The sequence below is a fragment of the Micropterus dolomieu genome, linkage group LG03 (assembly GCF_021292245.1).
Source record: "Micropterus dolomieu isolate WLL.071019.BEF.003 ecotype Adirondacks linkage group LG03, ASM2129224v1, whole genome shotgun sequence".
NCBI classification, from domain to species: Eukaryota; Metazoa; Chordata; class Actinopteri; order Centrarchiformes; family Centrarchidae; genus Micropterus; species Micropterus dolomieu.
Genome location: NC_060152.1, coordinates 24,657,151 through 24,676,158, shown reverse-complemented (window position 1 = coordinate 24,676,158; position 19,008 = coordinate 24,657,151). Strand labels below are relative to the sequence as shown.

At 40.5% G+C, this 19,008-nt stretch overlaps 1 protein-coding gene and 1 long non-coding RNA gene across 2 annotated transcripts; one reads left to right on the top strand and one right to left on the bottom strand.

The window, feature by feature from the left end:
* The first annotated feature begins 1,894 nt into the window (after positions 1-1,894).
* Positions 1,895-7,154, top strand: cmtm8b (CKLF-like MARVEL transmembrane domain containing 8b). Its single transcript, XM_046043846.1, has 4 exons — positions 1,895-2,040; positions 3,391-3,564; positions 4,811-4,930; positions 6,638-7,154. Exons 1-4 carry the CDS (start codon positions 1,909-1,911, stop codon positions 6,722-6,724), a joined length of 513 nt encoding a protein of 170 aa, XP_045899802.1. The 5' UTR covers positions 1,895-1,908; the 3' UTR covers positions 6,725-7,154.
* On the bottom strand, positions 4,840-7,282 carry LOC123967675. The gene is made up of 3 exons (XR_006824314.1): positions 7,190-7,282; positions 6,092-6,211; positions 4,840-4,958 (listed from the first exon to the last, which is right to left on the bottom strand). It is a non-coding gene; the product is annotated as an uncharacterized LOC123967675 (long non-coding RNA).
* Positions 7,283-19,008: the final 11,726 nt, after the last annotated feature.

Sequence of the window (19,008 nt, the reverse complement as noted above, 5' to 3'; positions counted from 1 at the left end):
ATTAATTCAAATGTATTTGTCACCGGGCCAGACAGGGGACAGACATGGGGATGGGGAATAGAAACACCACATAAACACACAGCACAGAGAGAGAGCAACACCTGCAAGAGAGCGGTGATGGGGGGCTTGGTGGGGAGAAAAACAAACAACAAACAAACAAACAAAAAAACACAAACAAAGAGACATCCAGCTGAACAGCAGCAATAAACAGCTGACATAGGAAGACAATTGAGAGAGAAATGAAAATGAGAAAAAATCAGGCAACATAAATAAACAACACAGCACCGCCGTGAGAGCTGAAGCAAGTGATGCCCCACAATCACAGCCCTCCGAACCGCAGACTGACCTCTCCCCGGGCCGAACCCAGACACCCCCACCCACAGTAGCCAGGGAACCCCCCCAGACCACATGTCCCGGGGAGAGCTGCGCACCGCCCTGAGGGAGAACAGCAGAGAGCCGTGCCGGTGAGCTCCCTGCTACCAGCAATAACGCTGGAAAACCAGGCCCCCAATTTGGGCCCCATCCCAGCCGAAGGCATCCCCCCCCCAGAGTGCAGGCAGAGCCAGCAGCCCCTGAGCTCCGTGAACCCGAGGCAACCACCCCCAAGGAAGAGGGCCAAAACCCACCCCGACAACACTGGCCATGCGCCCCAGGGATTCCCGATTGCCCCCACTGTGAGAGAGGCGGCAGGGGGAAGCAGCGGGAGAACCACCCCTGCCGAAGAGGGCCCCGGCTCGGAGAGGAGACCACGGGCCCCCGGGCTCGGAGACACACCATCCGCCCCAGAAATGAGCAAAAGCCAAAGGCCTGAGTCCCCAGACCCCCAGGTCCAGAGCGGGCCAGGCAAGGCGGACACCAACCCCACGGCACCCCCGATGCCCCAGGGCTCCAGGGGCAGGACACGAGGCCAATGAGACCCCCCCTATTCCTTCAACCCCCCGCCTGCCTCCGTAAATGTATTGTATGGATACATGTCATGGATTGTGAAGTGTTGTATGGTGGAGTAAAGATATGGTGCGGGGTAACTAAAGTGCAGTTAAAATTGGAGGGTAGTTGTGACACAGGCACCACATAACTGTTGAGATGAACAGCTACCTTTTTAATGCATTAGTTTGATTATTAGTAAAATTATGCACATTACCCTTTAAACCATAAGCATTCGCTTGTTTGTCTTCTGTTTTTTTTCTTTCAAATGTTGCCTTTCTGCTTTAACAGCCCTTTATCTATTAAATATCACACCATCCTTTAATGCACCAGAAAAATAAATTGCTCATTGTGGTGGATTACCAAACTTAAGCAAGACTGAATCTCTGAAAAATTTTTACATTAGCTGAAAACAAATGACAGCCTGGAATGCAGCACATCAACCTAAGTAATCAATAATTAGTAGTTAGGGGGCTAAAACATGCAAATATATAAGCAGCGCATCTTTAGCCCCTCACGGAGAGACCACCTCTTCCTCCTGCCTATCAGCATTAATTATCATCAGTAGCAGAACTGTCATTATCAGTGTGTCCTGAAGTGGATTTCATACAATGCTCCCCTTCTTTCCTTAAGCTGTGAATACCTCTGAAGGCACTTTCTTCTCCATTTCCTTCCTATTTATTGTCACTTCTGTGCCAGTTCAAGTGTGTAATGTAGCTATGTCCCACATAGTTTGTATTACTTCACCACACAATAAAAAAATGAAAATAACTCTTTCTTTCTATCTAATTAACCAATTGTCTTTTTTTTTTTTGAATTCTACTTCTACAGTGTAAATCTGTAAACTTTTTAAAGACTCAACAGGGAAAAAAAAGTGTGATTCTAGAAGGGTGTCCTTGTTGGATTCTGCGACAGGAAGACAACTTCCTCTGCAACAGCCACAACCCGACTGAGAACACACATAGGCTGCCTGCTGAGTGCATCATGGAAAGAGCCGTCGTGGTGTCGGCCCGCAGGACTCCCTCAGTACCAGAATGCAACATCTCTACCTCCACCTTGGCCTTCGATCAGCACTTCACAACAAATGCCAAAGGAATACTCCTCCTGGCTGAGATAGTAAGTGTGAATTTGGATTTTAAGATGGTCAGCGTTTGAAGACTGTATCATTTAAACATGCTCAGCAGATTATCACAACAGAGCGGATAACAGGACATTACTATTGGAGCAACAGATACATACATACATTTAATAATCATTGCCAGGAAGTGGCAATCATTTTGATGTTTACGACATACTACAAAAGTATGTTAACAGCTAGTTATGTTCTCACATAGTGATGCAGAAACACACACACACACACACACACACACACACACACACACACACTTGAGGCAGCTTGATCTGTGTTTGGGTTGTTTCTCGTCTACAGTAGTGCACATATGAAGGTTTTGTGTCAGAAAAAATAAACTCATTAATTACTATATTTTTCTAGAACATGGATCTGAAATTCATTAGTGATATTTTTGTGGTATTTCTTAGACTGCATTTAATATATAAAATATATATACAAAAACAGAAGAACTATTTTTCTTTGAAAATAGGATGTTAACCCAAAACACTCCAAGCTAATAAGCTCTTCCTCCTTCCTTTCCCGCATTGTGTCTCTTCCTTTCCAAAATCAACTGAGGGAAAAAGTCAGGACAGCCTCTCTGCAAATACAGTCTGGCTGGCTGCCATGCAGAAGCTGGCAGGCCAGGGGTGGATAATCTGATCTGAACAAGATATACAAAAGTATAATCTAATTGCACACAAACTCTAAAGCTGCTTATTTTGGAAATTATATAACAATTTTGGAACCAAACTATGTACTGTATCAGCATAACTTAAAATCATAGATACACAGATGCTAATAAAACCATGAAAATACATTTAATTGCAAATTCTGGTTAATTCAAACAAATAAATTCAGTAAGTCGTCAGATTTTGATGTTAAAAAGATAACCTTAAGTAATAAGTTATTTCATTTAAAAAATAAACTAGCCCTGCCATGTTTCACACCAGAAAACGCAATCTTACTGTGAAAAAAAAAACATCCAGCAGAATTCTTTTGTTGTAAAACAGGAAGGGTGGTTTGGGAGGAAAGAGATTTAGATACTCACAGCGGCGATTTAGTGGAGACTGGGCATGTCGGGTGTTTAGAACTTGGAAAGTAGTAGCACTACCTTTAATTATGTGTTTTATTGTTTGTTTGTTTGTTTATGTTATATTTCACAATGTTGCACTTTAAAATAGATCTCCTTTTCATGACTTAAAAAGATTAATCTAGTGTAATCAATGAGGATTTGAAGCCTTGACCTCTATTTATTCTGCAGTATTTCATAGAGAAAACAAACCAAGTATTTTCTTCACTCAATGTAGATATAAATAATGTGCTCCTCTCCTCTCCTCTTCTCTCCTCTCCTCCAGGTGTGTGGTATGTTAGTGTGGATTCTGGTTGGGGGTACAGAGTATTTTCATGTGCCTGCTCTCTGCTGGGTGATGTTTGTTTCCATCTTGTGCTGGGTGCTGACCATTTGCCTGTTTATTATTTATCTCACTGGAGCCCACAGCAGAATACCACAGGTCCCTTGGACTACACTGGTAACACACACACACACACACTCACCCCCCCAACACACACAGCACATAATGCATTCCCTAGCCCTTTACCCTCACCATCACAACTAAGTGCCAAACCCTAACCCAATTCTAAGCCTAACCCTAAAACCAAGTCTTAACAATTGAACGTGTAGCATTTTGGTCCCCACAAAGTTGTCGGACCTCACGAGTTGCCTTCCGATTTTAGGACCCCTCAGATATAGTACAGTTTTTCACTATTGCTAAGACACATTTCTTGAACCCTTCACCCATATTCTCAAAACTTTAAACACAAAACCCAAACTAAACTACATTCACAAGAACAAAGACAAACACAGAACAAAGAAAACTATAAATTAAAAGTACATTACACTCAAAAATGTTGTGCAACTGTAAAATCAAAGTCTATACAATAAGAGACTTCATCCACATCACATGCAACCTTAACCCTCGGAAGTGCTGGATGCAGCCTGACTGTAACAACACTCCACACATGTCTCACCACAGGCCAATTCCATTGCCCATAAGAGATTTTCCGTAGTAAATGAGTTTCGGTCATAGACCTTCCACCATCAGGCAGAGAAAAATTCTTCTATTGGATTGAAGTAAGGGCTGTAGGCTGAAAGTAAAAATTTATGAATCACTGGTTGCTGGTTGACATTGAGCCACTTGCTTAGCAGGACACCACAGTGAAAGCTGACATTGTCCCATAGACAGGATGTACTGCTGGCTGATGATCCTGCTGCTCATGCTCAAACACAAAATTCCAACGACCACCCAGAAAAGTAAGAAGACGTTCAGTGTTATATGGCCCCAAGGTTGAATGAGGGTAGAGAATCTGTCCCTTACTTATAACTTGGTCAAAGTGTGACATTGCCACTATGCTGGCCAGGGATTTGACCACATTTTGGTTTGATCACAGCATTAGAAACAAGTGTGCAAAATGTGTTTTAGTGCGTTAGAATGTGTTCAGAGTTTTGCAAAAATAGTGGATGAGATTTGCAAACAGTGTCCTCACTCTACCTGAACCTGTTAAGAGTGACTGATTTGACAAATGGGTTTAGGCCATTGAGCATTTTGTTCAGAGAATGGGGTTTAGTGTTTTAGCAGTTGTGAAAAACTGTAAAACAACCTGTCTGGTTCACTCCTTTTGTTAAAATGTGTTTTCTGCTTTGAGTTGAACAGAGTGGTTAGACTGCTTTGTTTTTTTTTATCTGCAATTCACTGTTTGTGTCTTTCTTTCTTCTAGTCGCTGTGTTTGAACTGTGGTGCTACGGCTCTGTACCTGGTGACGGCAGTGGTGGATGCTCACACAGTCAACCAGGCCATTAGGGGGCGACACAACTACAACTGCTGGGCAGCATCTGCAGTAAGAGAACTCCTGTCTATGATATGACCTGTTGAGGGAAAAGTTCATCAAGAAAGAAAGTTTTTGTTATTATCTCTGTATATCAGAAACATCACTGAAGCTTATGTGTCAACATTACACACAACAATACAACAAAAACAACTGAAGTAAGGCTTCTTCCATGAATTTTCAAATATATATATAAACTACATGTGCAGTGTAATCTAGAATTTGTGCAAAAAGTAATTCCACTGTGCAAAATCAGATTTTGTCTTTAGAACTATTGTTTTTAGGAATAATGACCTGAAGGGTAGCTCACAAACAAATACACAGGGGTTATATTTTTAGACTCAATAAACTTAAACTTGAAGGGGCACTTCAGTGAGTTAGTATTGCACTTCCATCAAGACCTTGCGTTAAAAAAAGGTTTAAAAAAAGTGAGGCTAAGATATGTTAACTTTAATCTCTAGTGAGGGTATATCTTCAAAAACACTACATTTCCAAAATGCAACAGGATGGGCATCTTAAATAGATGATTTCACTGATCATGACGTCACCAGGCTTATCTTTCAAACTTTAGAAAGCTTTCAGAGACACAGAAAACATTATGGAACTGTAAATGTAACAGACAGAACAATACTCCTCAAGGTAAGTAGATTGAACTTTGTGTGTAGAATTGGTGAAATGGCCCTGTTAGTGTTTTTACAGATAAAAACGTATTTTCTTTATTATGGTTAGTATTTCTCCACCAGAAATATATATTCCTGGCAGTGTGGAGAGAGTTTCGAAACAGCCTTTAAACAATCATGAGTACAAAAATTTTATATATAACAGATAGCACAGTTAAATGAATAAAGAAAATTAAAACATTTATTCATTTAGCGGACGCTTTTATTCAAAGCAACTTAGAATTGTCATATTTCAGAGAAGTGTCTTACTCAGAGACACATTGGTGTGTCACTGTGGGAAATTGAACCCGGGTCTCTCACACCAAAGGCATGTGTCTTATCCACTGTTCTATCACCACCACTACAAAGCAATCAAAAAATGTTACCAACTTCTTTTGTCGGTGATAAATTTTACAATTTATCTGCTGATAAAGAACCAGTCTGACACCAGTGCTTTTATTTCCCCAAATTGTAAATTTGTCTACCTCACAGGAATCACTTTTATGTGACGTACCTCGAGACCAGGGACTGCTGCGGGATTAAAACCTGAGATGATATCCTGTTGCGATGGAATTTTATAACAATATTGACAAAGTATTCAATGCCAGTTGGTCTCCTCATAGCCGACACTGCACTGCAATTATTAAAGAAACAAAGTCAAAACATTTTCTGTGCATTTTACTTGTGTGTCCACAAACACTTGAAAGTAAACTAAACAAATCAAATAGTCAATCAATAACTAATGGAGAAGTACAACAACTGATACCAAATGTCACAGTCTCAATAACTTCCAAATGTGATGCTACAAGAACATTAGCCACTCAGATTTAAAGTAAAACATCATTACATGACACTTAAAGTGTCTGTCATGATAATAAGAGGTAGCTGTGTACCACTTGGATAATAGCAATGGACTTCTAGTTTCAGGGTTGAGTGCTTTGACTTGGAGTGGATAATGATTAAAATTACACTTATATTAAAATTGAACTCCTTCCCATTGTTTCCCTGTCCCTCTCTGTTCTCCCATATTCTTTTTTTCGTCATCTTTCACGCTTCTCAGTTCTTTGCATTTCTGACCACACTGTGCTACGCAGGAAGCGGCTGCCTGAGCTACCGTGCATGGAAGACCACAGAAGAAGGACAATAATCGTGTTGCTTGTTCAGACTGTTCTCTGAGGAGCATGTCTGATGGAGATCTCACTTCAGACGATAGGCTTCAGTCAAATAAAATGCTTGTATAAACTGTAAATATGGTCATGAAAAGATGGTATTTTTAGTTGGAGTGATAAAGACAGGATTTGAAGGTGGGGTATGCAATTCTAATGAAATACATGTATTTTTGTACAATTCAGCGAACATCCCCTCAAGGTCTGCTATTAGAAGTCATCAAAATTAAGTTTTAAGATAAAATTACTGCATAATGTTGCTGTAAATGTCAGATGAGCCTAAGCACAATAATCTACAGCAATTTGTAGTGAAAATCTTGTTCATTTAGCTAAGTCATCGGTCATAGCAGAGCACTTGGCTGCAACCAGCAAAGATGTTTAATTTAAATGAACGATAAAAGGTGATTGGTATTCTGCTTCACTCACTGTGACCTGCCATACTTCACCTCCCTAGCAGATACTCTCATTGAGCTTCTGAGGATGATCTGCGTGCACAGCTGTTCATCCATTACAGTAATGAGCCATGCAGTGGGCCTTTCTCAATCTGTGTTCTTGTCTGTACTTGTGTTCTTGTGAACCTTAAGCTTTTGTGGCCCAAGTACTGTCCCAATACACAAGTCTGCATTTTGGAAAGAACGGTTAAAAATCCCGGAAGTGTTCTTGACACGCCCATACCGAGGATGCATCGGTTGGTAACTTGAACTTGACGGCAGAGATATCCCAAACAATGGACTGAAAGAAGATGAGAGAGGCCAACAACAGAACGTTTTGTACTGTTTTCGGACGTTATTTCATCACTAAATCCACTTCTGGGAAGGTTTGAGGCCAGAAATCAACTGTGTAGATGTCGAATATTGGCAATTTAATAAAATGATGGCGAATCTAAAATGTGCTCAAACATTTTCGGAGTTGTGACGCTCCGCAACCGTCAGCGGGGGGAGCTAGCGAACCAGCCCGCGGGGGAAGCTAACGAGCCGTCAACTCGGGTGTGACGTCATTCCCAGCTCCCAACTTTTTTTTTCTCGATACATTGCGAAAACTGAAACACCTATTTTTATTAACTTCTCCGAAGCCGCAAGTCTGATCGGCACCAAACTTGGCACTGATAATCTCTGGACCAAGCTGATGAAAGTTTGTAAAGGAAATTTTGATCCGACTAAAAATGTCGCAATTATAGCAATTATTAAATGCTAAAAACAGGAAATGACATCATGTCTTCGTTTTGGAATGGCCGACCGACACCAAATTTGGAGCATTAATGTGGGACGCCCCCCCCCTTGAGGGCCTGTGCAACATTTGGTGCAACTCGCCCCTAGGTGGCGCAATTTCATTCGAAAAAATTGTTCCTCTGTCACCACAAGTCACATTGACATGAATCCAGAGCCAAATTGTTCTGCATGGTCCCCTTACTACAGGCACCAAAGTTCACCCAAATATGCCCATAGGTGGCGCTGTTATTGCAGATTAAAGACGTAAAAATAAAGTCCCATTGATTTACATGCATTTTATATCTCCATAACCACAAGTCTGATTCATACCAAATTTGATGGGGCCCTGATGAAACCTCAAAAATTTAGTGCAATTCGGCCAAAAGGTGGCGCTATAATCGAAGCTCAAATATCCCATTCATTTCAATGGGATTTTGAACCAAAGGACATTTTTCTTTATAACTACGCGCCACTACATCGCACGTTTATAAACCTTACTATTACGTGTTTTGGGGATGCTACCGATTCCGATGGTATAGGATAAGCCTCTGTGCCATGACGTTTTCATTTCAATCGGGAAAACTGGAAAACTTATTTTAATTAACCCCTCCGAAGCCGCAAGTCCGATCGCCACGAAACTTGGCAAAGACCATCTCTAGACCAAGCCCAAGAAAGTTTGTAGAGGGAATTTTGATCCGCCAAAAAACGGCCGTATTACAGGCCAACTAATTTTAGCGCAAACGCTAAAAACATGATGTCCTGTCACATCTAACGTTTGCAATGGCCGATCTACACCAAACTCGGGGACTTTGTGAAATTTTGCGTCAATCGGCCTCTAGGTGGCGCTATTAATTGGAATTCAAATAACACTCCCATAGACATACACTCATTTCACAACTCCATAACCGCAAGCCCCTTTCATTTATAACTCTGCTCATTTATTCTCCACAGGTCCCCCGAGCCACAGCGGGGTGCCCGGGGCGCCTCGCGCGCCCACCGCAGGGCCGGGGGGGCAGCTTGCGCCAGGAGGCTTGGACCCCGCTTATAACTGCTTGCAGTTAGAGGAAACACATTTTACAATTTAAAAAGTACAGTAATCACAACTTAGTACAGTAAATATATAGTATACTGCAAGTAATCCAGTATTGAATATCTGTATATTCAAATACAGTAAGCCTAAAGGCGGCTGCGTTGCAGATTCTGGAGATCTGCCTGTGTGGCTGTGAATTTGCTATGTGCTTCGTATGCTGCACAAAGGTGTTAACCATCATTGCATCCCCTTTGAGGTGCTGCATAGCACTTGGCGCTACGACTATAACTAAATATTAGCATGTAGATGTGTTTGGGGCAGGACTGTAATCAAGCACGTAAAGTCTGGTGCATATGTCAACATGTACACTATTTACAACAACGTCCTCTTTCATGGCGAATCATCAATTTTGGACGCCACACGGTCGGACTTAATCCCTAGGAGGAGTTCGTTAAAGTACGGGGGCCAGTAAATCATCCAAAAATGAAATCCAAAACCATAAAATTCATAATGGCCGACTTCCTGTTGGGTTTAGGGCATTGCACCAAGAGGGTTTTTGGTACGTCGGGACATGATACATGTGCCACAGAAATTTCATACATGTATGTGAAACGTGCCATGGGGGTTGCTGCGTAACAGGTAATTTCCTGTTGTCAACAGGTGGTGCTATGACTATGGGTGAATGTCAGCATATACATGTGTTCAGGGCGGGATTCTTATTAAACGTGTAAAATTTCATAAAGATCTGAGCATGTACAGTCAAGTTACAACAACTTCCTGTGTCACAGTGAAGCGTGGAGCTTCGCCGCCATGCCACCGCTACGCCACTGCAACACCGTTAACCGAAAACTCACAAGTTTTACATCATGGCTTCATCAATGTGTTAAGGGTTTTCTGGGACAGTTTTGAAGATGATATCCAGTCTGTTAGGAGTACATTACAGCGTAAATCGTGTCATTTCCTGTTGCCAGCAGGTGGCGCTATGACATTGAGTCAATATTGGCATATGGATGTGTTCAGGGTGCAACTCTTAATATACATATCAAATTTGGTCCAGATGTCAGCATGTATACTGAAGTTATAACAACTTCAAAATTGAGGTTACTTTGCAGAAAAAAGAAGAATAATCCCTTCAGTTTCAATAGGGACCTTGCACGGTTCGTTCTTGGGCCCCAACTATAAATGAAAAGCACATTACACTCAAAACTGTTGTGTGTGCAACTGCAAAAGCAACGTCAATACAGTAAGAGACTTCATACACATCACATGCAACCTTGTCCCTTGCCAAGCAAAGGAGGAAAACCCTCGAAAGTGCTGGATCCAGCCTGATTCTAACAACACGTCTCACCACAGGCCAATTTCATTGGGTAAGAGATGAGTTTCGGCCATAGACCTTCCACCATCAGGCAATCATTTATGAATCATTGGTTGCTCATTTAGGGTGGTGGGTGTGGTGTGGTTAGCACTGTCAAGCACTGTCACCTTGCAGCAAGAAGGTCATGGGTTCAAACCCCGGGTGCCCCGGCCTTTCTGTGCGGAGTTTGCATGTTCTCCCTGTGTCTGCGTGGGTTCTTTCTGTCCAAAGACATGCAGGCTAGGCTGATTGGTGTCTCTAAATTGCCTTCATGTGTGGTCCTGTCCAGGGTGTACCCTGCTGTTACGGCTGTATGTATTTCCCTGTGCTGTGTCCATGTTTTCTGTCTTTCAGTTCTGTTCTGGGAGTGCTCCAGCTAATTACCGAATAAGGTCCACCTGGCCTTGGAAGGCGGGCTTTAAAAGCTGCTGTGCAAGTGTCAGGAGGGGACCCTTCTTGATTTGGGACTGCTAGCTTTGCTGCCTCCCAGCTGGGGTATTTTTGTGTTGTGTTTTTGGTGTTCTTAATTTATTGTCTAGTTATGTTAATAAATTCCCTTGATTTGGTTGTTTTAAAGGTGTTTATTTGTGTTGAGTTTGGGTCAGTGTTGGGGTGTTGTTTGTCCCATGTTGCCACCAAAGGGTGGGACGTAACACCTGCCTTTCGCCCAATGTCAGCTGGGATAGGCTCCCGTGACCCTATACGCAGGATAACCGGATAAGATCTGTGTCCCATTAAAAACAACAAATGAAGGCAATTTTAACTATCTTTTATCCTTTACGGGTGATGCAAAGTCCTGGGTGTCCAAAAACCGTCTCCAGCTTAATAACACTAAAACAGAAATCATAATTTGTAGCTAGAAACCTGGGTGTAATGTTTGACTATAACCTTTTTTTAAAAAAAAATATGTTAAAATTGTTGTTCAATCATGTTTGTACCAGTTAAATGATACAAATGTCTCTGCACATGTAAATACTGTTTCATCTCGTGTCGGGCACAGACCTGGCACGTCGCACATATTTGTTGATGATCTTTGTTGTTGTATATTTTTGTTGTCAGTTTATATATTTATATGTACACAATATTCTCTTCCGTTGCGTTACTTCTGCACGGCACAGACCCAGAATGCACATGTGTGTGTATATATATGCAACGTTGTTATTCCATTCCATATTTATATATTTCTACATTTATTTATGTTGACTGTATGTTTGTCTACGTGTAGCACCTTATCACCACAGCAAATTCCTCGTATGTGTAAAACACTACTTTGCAATAAAGCTCATTCTGATTCTGATTCTGAAAAAACATCTCAAAAATCGAGTCTTTTCTCTCGCGGCCTGATCTTGAGAAGGACATCCGTACTTTTACTTCATCTAGGTTGGATTATTTTAATTCATTGTATTCAAGCCAATTAACTATCTCACAACTTCAGCTTGTACAAAATGCAGCTGCCCGACTTTTAACTAAAACTAGAAGACAAGATTACATCACTCCTGTTTTAACCTCCATTTGCTGGTTACCTGTAAGGTTTAGAATTGATCTTAAGGTTTTACTGATCGCTCTTAAAGCACTTCATGGTTCTGCTCCCAGCTATATTGCTGACTTGCTGCTCCCCTATGAGCCAGAACGCAGCCTCAGATCATTTGTTATCTGTTCCTAAGAGCTGGCTCAAGACCAAAGGTGACCAGGCTTCTGCAGTAAGGGCCCCTCAGCTCTGACACTCCTTGCCTGAGAACCTGAGGCTTGCAGGTTCAGTGACATCTTTAAAATCACTTCTCAAGACATTTTTTGTACAGCCTACCATTTCTTTCTTGTGATATATGTCAATTTTTACTGTATCACTGTTGTGGAATCTTGTTTCTTTTTATCATGATACAAGTTTATATTGTTTTATTTATTAGTTTTATGCCTCTTACTTGAAATGTTTTTAATTTGTGTTCAACCATGTAAAGCACTTTCTAACTCTGTTTTGATGCGTGCTGTATAAATAAAGTTTATTATTATTATTACTAAATTCAGCATAATGTTGTAGAGCAGAAACAGGTCACTGACCTCTAATCTGGAATGAATTCGTGCCAGCATAGTGTACGTGAAACACATGAGATGGCAACAGAGCAGGCAGAGCTGGCAGGACATTGATATTATTGACTTGAAATCGAATTTGGATGAATGAATTAATTGTATTAGGCACGTGTATTGTGGGCTAATAAGTGTTCCTAAAACATGTTCAGTGACACGCCAGCTAATCTCTGTTGTCTGGTAGAATATTAACAGTATTAATAGTAGAAAACAGTTTAAGTTTATCAGTCTTGCATTCTGCATGTAGAAACATCTGGACTCTTGTCTTGCACAACTTGTAGCATAACAGTTTGGTTTAATTTGATGTCTGAATTGTCATTTCTGCTGAAATATAATGGTGTATCTTCTGTAACTACCACAACCTGCAGTAGCTATATGGTGCATATTCACTTGCAAGCAGGGGTATGTATGTATTTACAGTATATACCACATTCTCCTGACAAAATGCAAAGCTGAAACTCAAGCTAGGACGGAGCGGGTTGAACTTGCATTGCCAGACAATCTGTATAGATCAGCAACGATGAGATCATAATAATAATGTCAAGTGTACTTAGTAGGTTTTACAAAAAAAGACATAAACACTGATGATTTTAAACTGAGAACAAGCACTGCAACCTGAATACATGCCATGTAACCTTTACCACATTCCGAATCACCGTTGTGTGTAGAGCAGAAACAGGTCACTGATCGCTAATATGGAATGAATTCATGCCAGCATAGTGTAAGTGAAGCACATGAGAAGGCAGCAGAGCAGACAGCGCTGGCAGCATACTGACAACATTGACTTGAAAACATATTTAGATTAATGAACTGTGTTAGGCACGTTTATTGTGGGCTAATAAAAGTTCTCCTAAAACCATTTTGTGTCTGATGGGATAAATGACACATTTAAACTACTCTTAGGATATAATCTAGATTGTGTGTGTCTTTTTGGAATATTCCACAGGAAGAGACCTGGGGAAGGTGCTGGGGATGATTCATTTACTTTCTCAAGCTATGAGCCCCCTCCTACTCTTTTTCCAAACAAAGTACTAAAAAACACACCCACCCCACTACCACCCAAAGATCTCTTCAGAAACTTTCTTTTTTCTTTCTTCTTTAATTCTACTGATTGACGTATCTCGACTTCTACCACATTGAGTGAGTAACTTAAACAAAGAGAGTTGCTTTATTTTGTGAAAAAGAAAAATTATATATTTACTGTGACTTCATATATCATTGTAAACTACAACATTTTAATACAGGCAACAGTCGTCTTAGAGGTGATGACAGTAATGCTCTGTTTTATTGGCCATAAATGCCGTGACTGCTTCTAGAGTAATGGTTCTCTATTCATTTCTAATAAAACATTGTAAATGAAATGTGCAACCTTGCATTACGCACTTGATTAAAGAGCCAGTCACTGCTGAAATATAAACACACGGCCCTTGTATCAGCATGTGGGTTGCCAGGCTGCGGTGCCAGATTACTAATGATTAATACGTAGATTATGTGTTTCAAAGACGATATGGTACTTTGGGTGATGGCAGACACCAAACAGCCAAAACTTGTGATGATAAAGCGAATTACAGGAGTTTCCTGCAACCTTGCATTACGCACTTGATTAAAGAGCCAGTCACTGCTGAACATAAAGCCTTTTGAAATAAAGCCACACACTGCCACCAAACTATGTAAGGGACACATTTACAGCACCAAGACTCTATGGCAAAGTTAGCGACTCTGTGAGGCTGTACTAGCAGTGCTTGAGCTAAATGCTAACATGCATCGCACACCTATAAAGTAAAGAAACTTTTTTTTTAAACAACGGATGTGTTTTCACACACATTTCTTTGGTTAAACTTTACTTTCATTTTGTATGTGATTTCCCTTGAAACAAGGCCACAGTTTCAGAGAAAGTCCCATTTTGGCTTTTTCAGCATATAAAAACCACTTCTGGTCTTCCTCTCTTTCCCACAATTCATCTAATCATGTACTGTATGTAGGTAAATGGAAACCTTGCTCTCTCAGAAACATCACTGATTAACCCTAACTGACACAGCAGAGTCAGAACTATTACTCCGTCATGAGACCTATACCTGTCCTTTAGTGTCACTAAATGGCATTAATACTGAAATATCTCTGGGAACAAAGTGCTAGGTAAGCAGTTTACCCCGGGAGGGGTTGCAACTGGGTGATAGACAAGGAAAAGAGAATAAGACATAAAGACAGAGAAAGAATAGTGATGCCATGTAAATTCATGTGGGTTTACAATCCTGTCATTTAGATTTTATAGCATGTACTGTATGCCAACGCTTTGTATTGATAGTGTATTTTCTTGTCCTAACATGTAGCCTACAACAGAAAACACCCACCCACAGAGTAGAAAAGCACTGCCTTATTTAGACCAACCACTTTTTGTGAGCTCTGAAATTTGGCATCTCAGCATGCAGGAAAAAAGAACAAAAGAATAAATGCAGTAACCTGGTTTTAAGCACTAGTAAATCCCAACTAGCAGCATAGTTGAAAATGTCTTTGCACAACCTAACAGGGTAAGACTAAAGGGAATGGATAAAATAATAACATGTATCAACACAATTAGGATATCAAGAGCCAAACAAGTTAGAGCAACCCTTAGACTCCAGGATAGCTTCAGTTCTCCTTGGAATTAAAAACTAAAGTGATAATTGGACAATGTAGCCTATAATATAACTGAAAAATAACAAGGAAGAATATCCTGAGTTAATTAGACCGGCTTTTCCTAACTGTATTTTGGATGTCCTACAGTCATGAAGAAAAAGACAGCTAGGTGACTTTATCAATTTTAGTTAAGTACAGGGTTGTACAATACATTTCACATGTAATACTGATGAGCAGTACACTCAAGCTGATATAGGCTACTCTCACCTGAGGCCTTTGTGTGAACTCTGCTGTGCCTGATGATTTGTCAATTGATTGACAAATGACGATGATGTTTTGTTAACATTGAGACACGTAGACTCTCGATGCATGCTTGTGGACCCGGCAGTCGGCAGTTGGCGGCGGGTTGCTGGTGGGTGCACGTCCTCTGCACGTCCTGTGCACACGGCCCTTCTAACGGGATTTGTATTGCCAGGCTGCGTTACCAGATTATTTATGATTAATACGTGGATTCTGTGTTTCAAAAACGATCTGGTAATTTGGGTGACGTCAGACACCAAACAGCCAAAACTTGTGATGAAAAAGCGAATTACGGGAGTTTCAACGGGAGAAACAGAAGTGTGGACAGCTTTGAAAAAGCGATAAGGAGAACAAGCATTTACACACTCATAAACAGATCAAATCGGAACATGTCTGTCCCGTAACCCACACGCAGGCACACACATATCCTGGATCTATGCACATGCATACACTTCGTGAGTTTCAGCCATAACCCCTGATTGACTTTTAGATAGTTGAAAATCAATGGCCTAGCATTCTTCAACTTGTGGTTATATTACCATAAAATACCTCATTTATACCTTTATAAGCTTCATTTTAGCTTCACCAAAACAAAATATTAAAAGTAAAGATGGATAGGCCTACTTGATAATGATAAACTGTGATTAGGCCTAGTTTTATAAATATGATGGTTCACAAAATAATTTAAAAAATCTAATCGCATCCATTGTGGTTGTTGATTATAATATCTTTTTCTATAATAAGTAATAACAAATATTCTGATTGTTACAAGACATAGTCCTTTTAAGTCGCAGTCATTTTGAAGCTTGATGTTGGTTATGTTGTATCACAGTCATTTGCTTACCATGCTGAGGGGAGGTAGTCAATATTATCTCCTACAGCACAAGATGTATACAACCAGCTAAATGCAATTGTTAATGATTTAGACAAACTGTGTGCTTTCTGTGTGTATTGAGTGATCGTGTGTTCTAGGTGGCCCACTAACCTCTGCATTAAACTGATCTAATGCAAAAGGCCTGAAGACAGTTTCCACAGTGATAAAGTAAATAAGTTCCACTGTGAGCCTTTAGTATTTAAACATTTGGTCCTTGTGTAATTTTCTACAGTTATAAGTAACAGCTTCATGGATTGCTTTGCACTGCAGGACTAATTTTATTTGAGTATTATACAAATTGCCAATGTCAGTGTCTTTCTTGTAAATACCCTTGATATTGATCTAAATAAAATGTCACTTAATGTTAAATGTTGGAGGTAAGAGGATAGTCTTGCAACAGCACACAGGGACCCAAGAGTCATGTTAAATATCTATCAAACAAAGCAAAGGCATCTTTGGATTTATCTACCAGTGATAGTCACCCTGGCTATAGATTTGTGAAAAGCCAATATACTCTTTCAGCTTACTTAACAAGACCTAATATGTCATTGTTGTGTGCCTGTGTGCCTGCACGACTGATAACTATGTTTGTGTCCCAGTGTGTGTATGTGTGTGTGTGCGCGCGCGCGCGCGCGTTTGTGTATCATACCCACAAAACGGAGCATGCTGGTTTCCCATGTCTGGTTGGAAGCGGGCATGGGGCAGAAAGGATTTACAGGAATAGGGGGAGAGGTGACGCAACAACCAACTGCAACCAAAACGTGCTAGGTGAGTGAATTTCAGCACGTGTGCATGTGCTGCATAAACGCGTCATTACATCATTTTACAAGAACGCCATTGCTTCTTGGAAATTACTGGAAAATAGTTTTCCCAGTTGTTTTCTCAGTCGTGCAAGACAATATAAGTGCAGACCTCAGAGAGGAGGCGGAGCTTTCGGACAGTTACGCAGATGTGGGGGACTGAAACAAAGCCACTTGAAAGCATGCTTGCTTGTATGTGACGGCTGATGTCAGATGCATACCCTGCTTAATACATAGCCTAAAACAAGCACATCTGGAAAACTATGTTTTTTTCTCATAGATTTGTGAGAATATCCAAGTTTTTCCAAGTTCCAACGAAAAGTTTATTTGTGGAGTTTTTTCTTGGAAGTTACCTCCCTGCCCTAGCTTAACAATAAAATTAAAAAATTCTACAATTGCCCTTAAATGCTGTTGTACCTTCCTCCATGATTTACAGATGCAAACATTGTACTATATAGTGACAAACTACAAAATAGGATAGATTGATTATTTAACTTACATTTTAAGGAGAGGGAAGATATGTTTAATGTAACCACTTTAAAAAAAACTGAATCAGATACATCTGCTGTCCTGGAGAGATGGTGCAATGAATACGACTATGCCTTTAGTGTGAGAGACCCGGGTTCAATCCCCCACTGTAACCCATCCACCAATGTGTCCCTGAGCAAGACACTTAACCCCTAGTTGCTCCAGAGACGTTGACATGTATCGGAATTGTAAATCACTTTGAATAAAAGCTATGTATGTGTGTGCATATACGTAAGGCTGACACTTGATACATGCATCAGGTTGCATACATGAGTATGGGCACATGCATGCCTGCACATATGCATCTGTCTGTGTGTTTATCGATCTTGTCTGTGTGTTAGCCTGGACACTGTCTCAAATTGATCTCCTCCATCCTTTTCTCTTGTGTAAGAACACCATGACTGTTGTTGCATGTTGACCCCAGAGTGTCCCTATTGCAATCTTCTGTCCTGATATCTGAACATGAACAAACCTGTTTGAGCACTGGACCTGCTATCATTTTGTCATTTTTGCAAAATACATTCCTGTCATTGTAATTAATATAACTTTAAATTGAGATGTTGTACTTGCTCTTGTACTTTTACTTTATATATCTTAACTTTATATAGATTTTGCCCATCAAAAATCATTGATAAAGTGTGTGCAAATTAGTATCTACTGAAGTAGAGAGATGACTGTAGAAATTTCTAGTCATAAAAGTTAAGATATTTGGCAATAACACCCTCAAAGCCGCTCTCACAAATAGGATTATTGCTTCAACAGCTCAGCTTGTTCAGAAGATCTTGCCCAGTGAGAAGAAGTATGTTTATTTGTGTTTACACAGCTAATCCTTATGGCTACAGATAGAAGAAACAGACAACTCTGTGATTAGCATTAGTTTAGAGTGATAATAACCAAAACTGGAAACTGATCAAGTCTGAATGGCTGGTGTTGAGAATTGATCATTTATGAATGGTCAACACTGCAATCCAGGTTTGCTGCATTGATTAAATCTTGATACGAAGGCTTGAGCGTGAGATAATCATGATAGAGTGGAGACTGTTGAGATAAAGGCCTCAAATCTTGAGATGAGTTTAACCATCCGTGTCACTGGGTGCACTCAAATCACCACACAAAAACAAGTAAACTCAGACAGACACATTTATAAGCACCATGAACATGAACACTAGCTCTCTGCCATTTAATCAAGCCAACACACCACTGTAAAACCATTTATCATCAAAAATTCCTGATGTTGCCTATCCCCAAACCGTCCAAATCTAATGACTGCTGTGTTTGTGTGTCTTTAAGACGCAAACATTCCTTTATGCACTGTTCATTCATTCAAAAAAAAGTTTAAAGCTGGAAGGCAGTGTTGAAGAAACAAGTCTAGCAAGCTAGATGTGTCCAACTGAATAAAATCCCACACTCTCCTTTCAGGCCTCCCTCCAAAGCTACTCCTCCAAAACACATTTTCATGCACAGTGAGTGCAC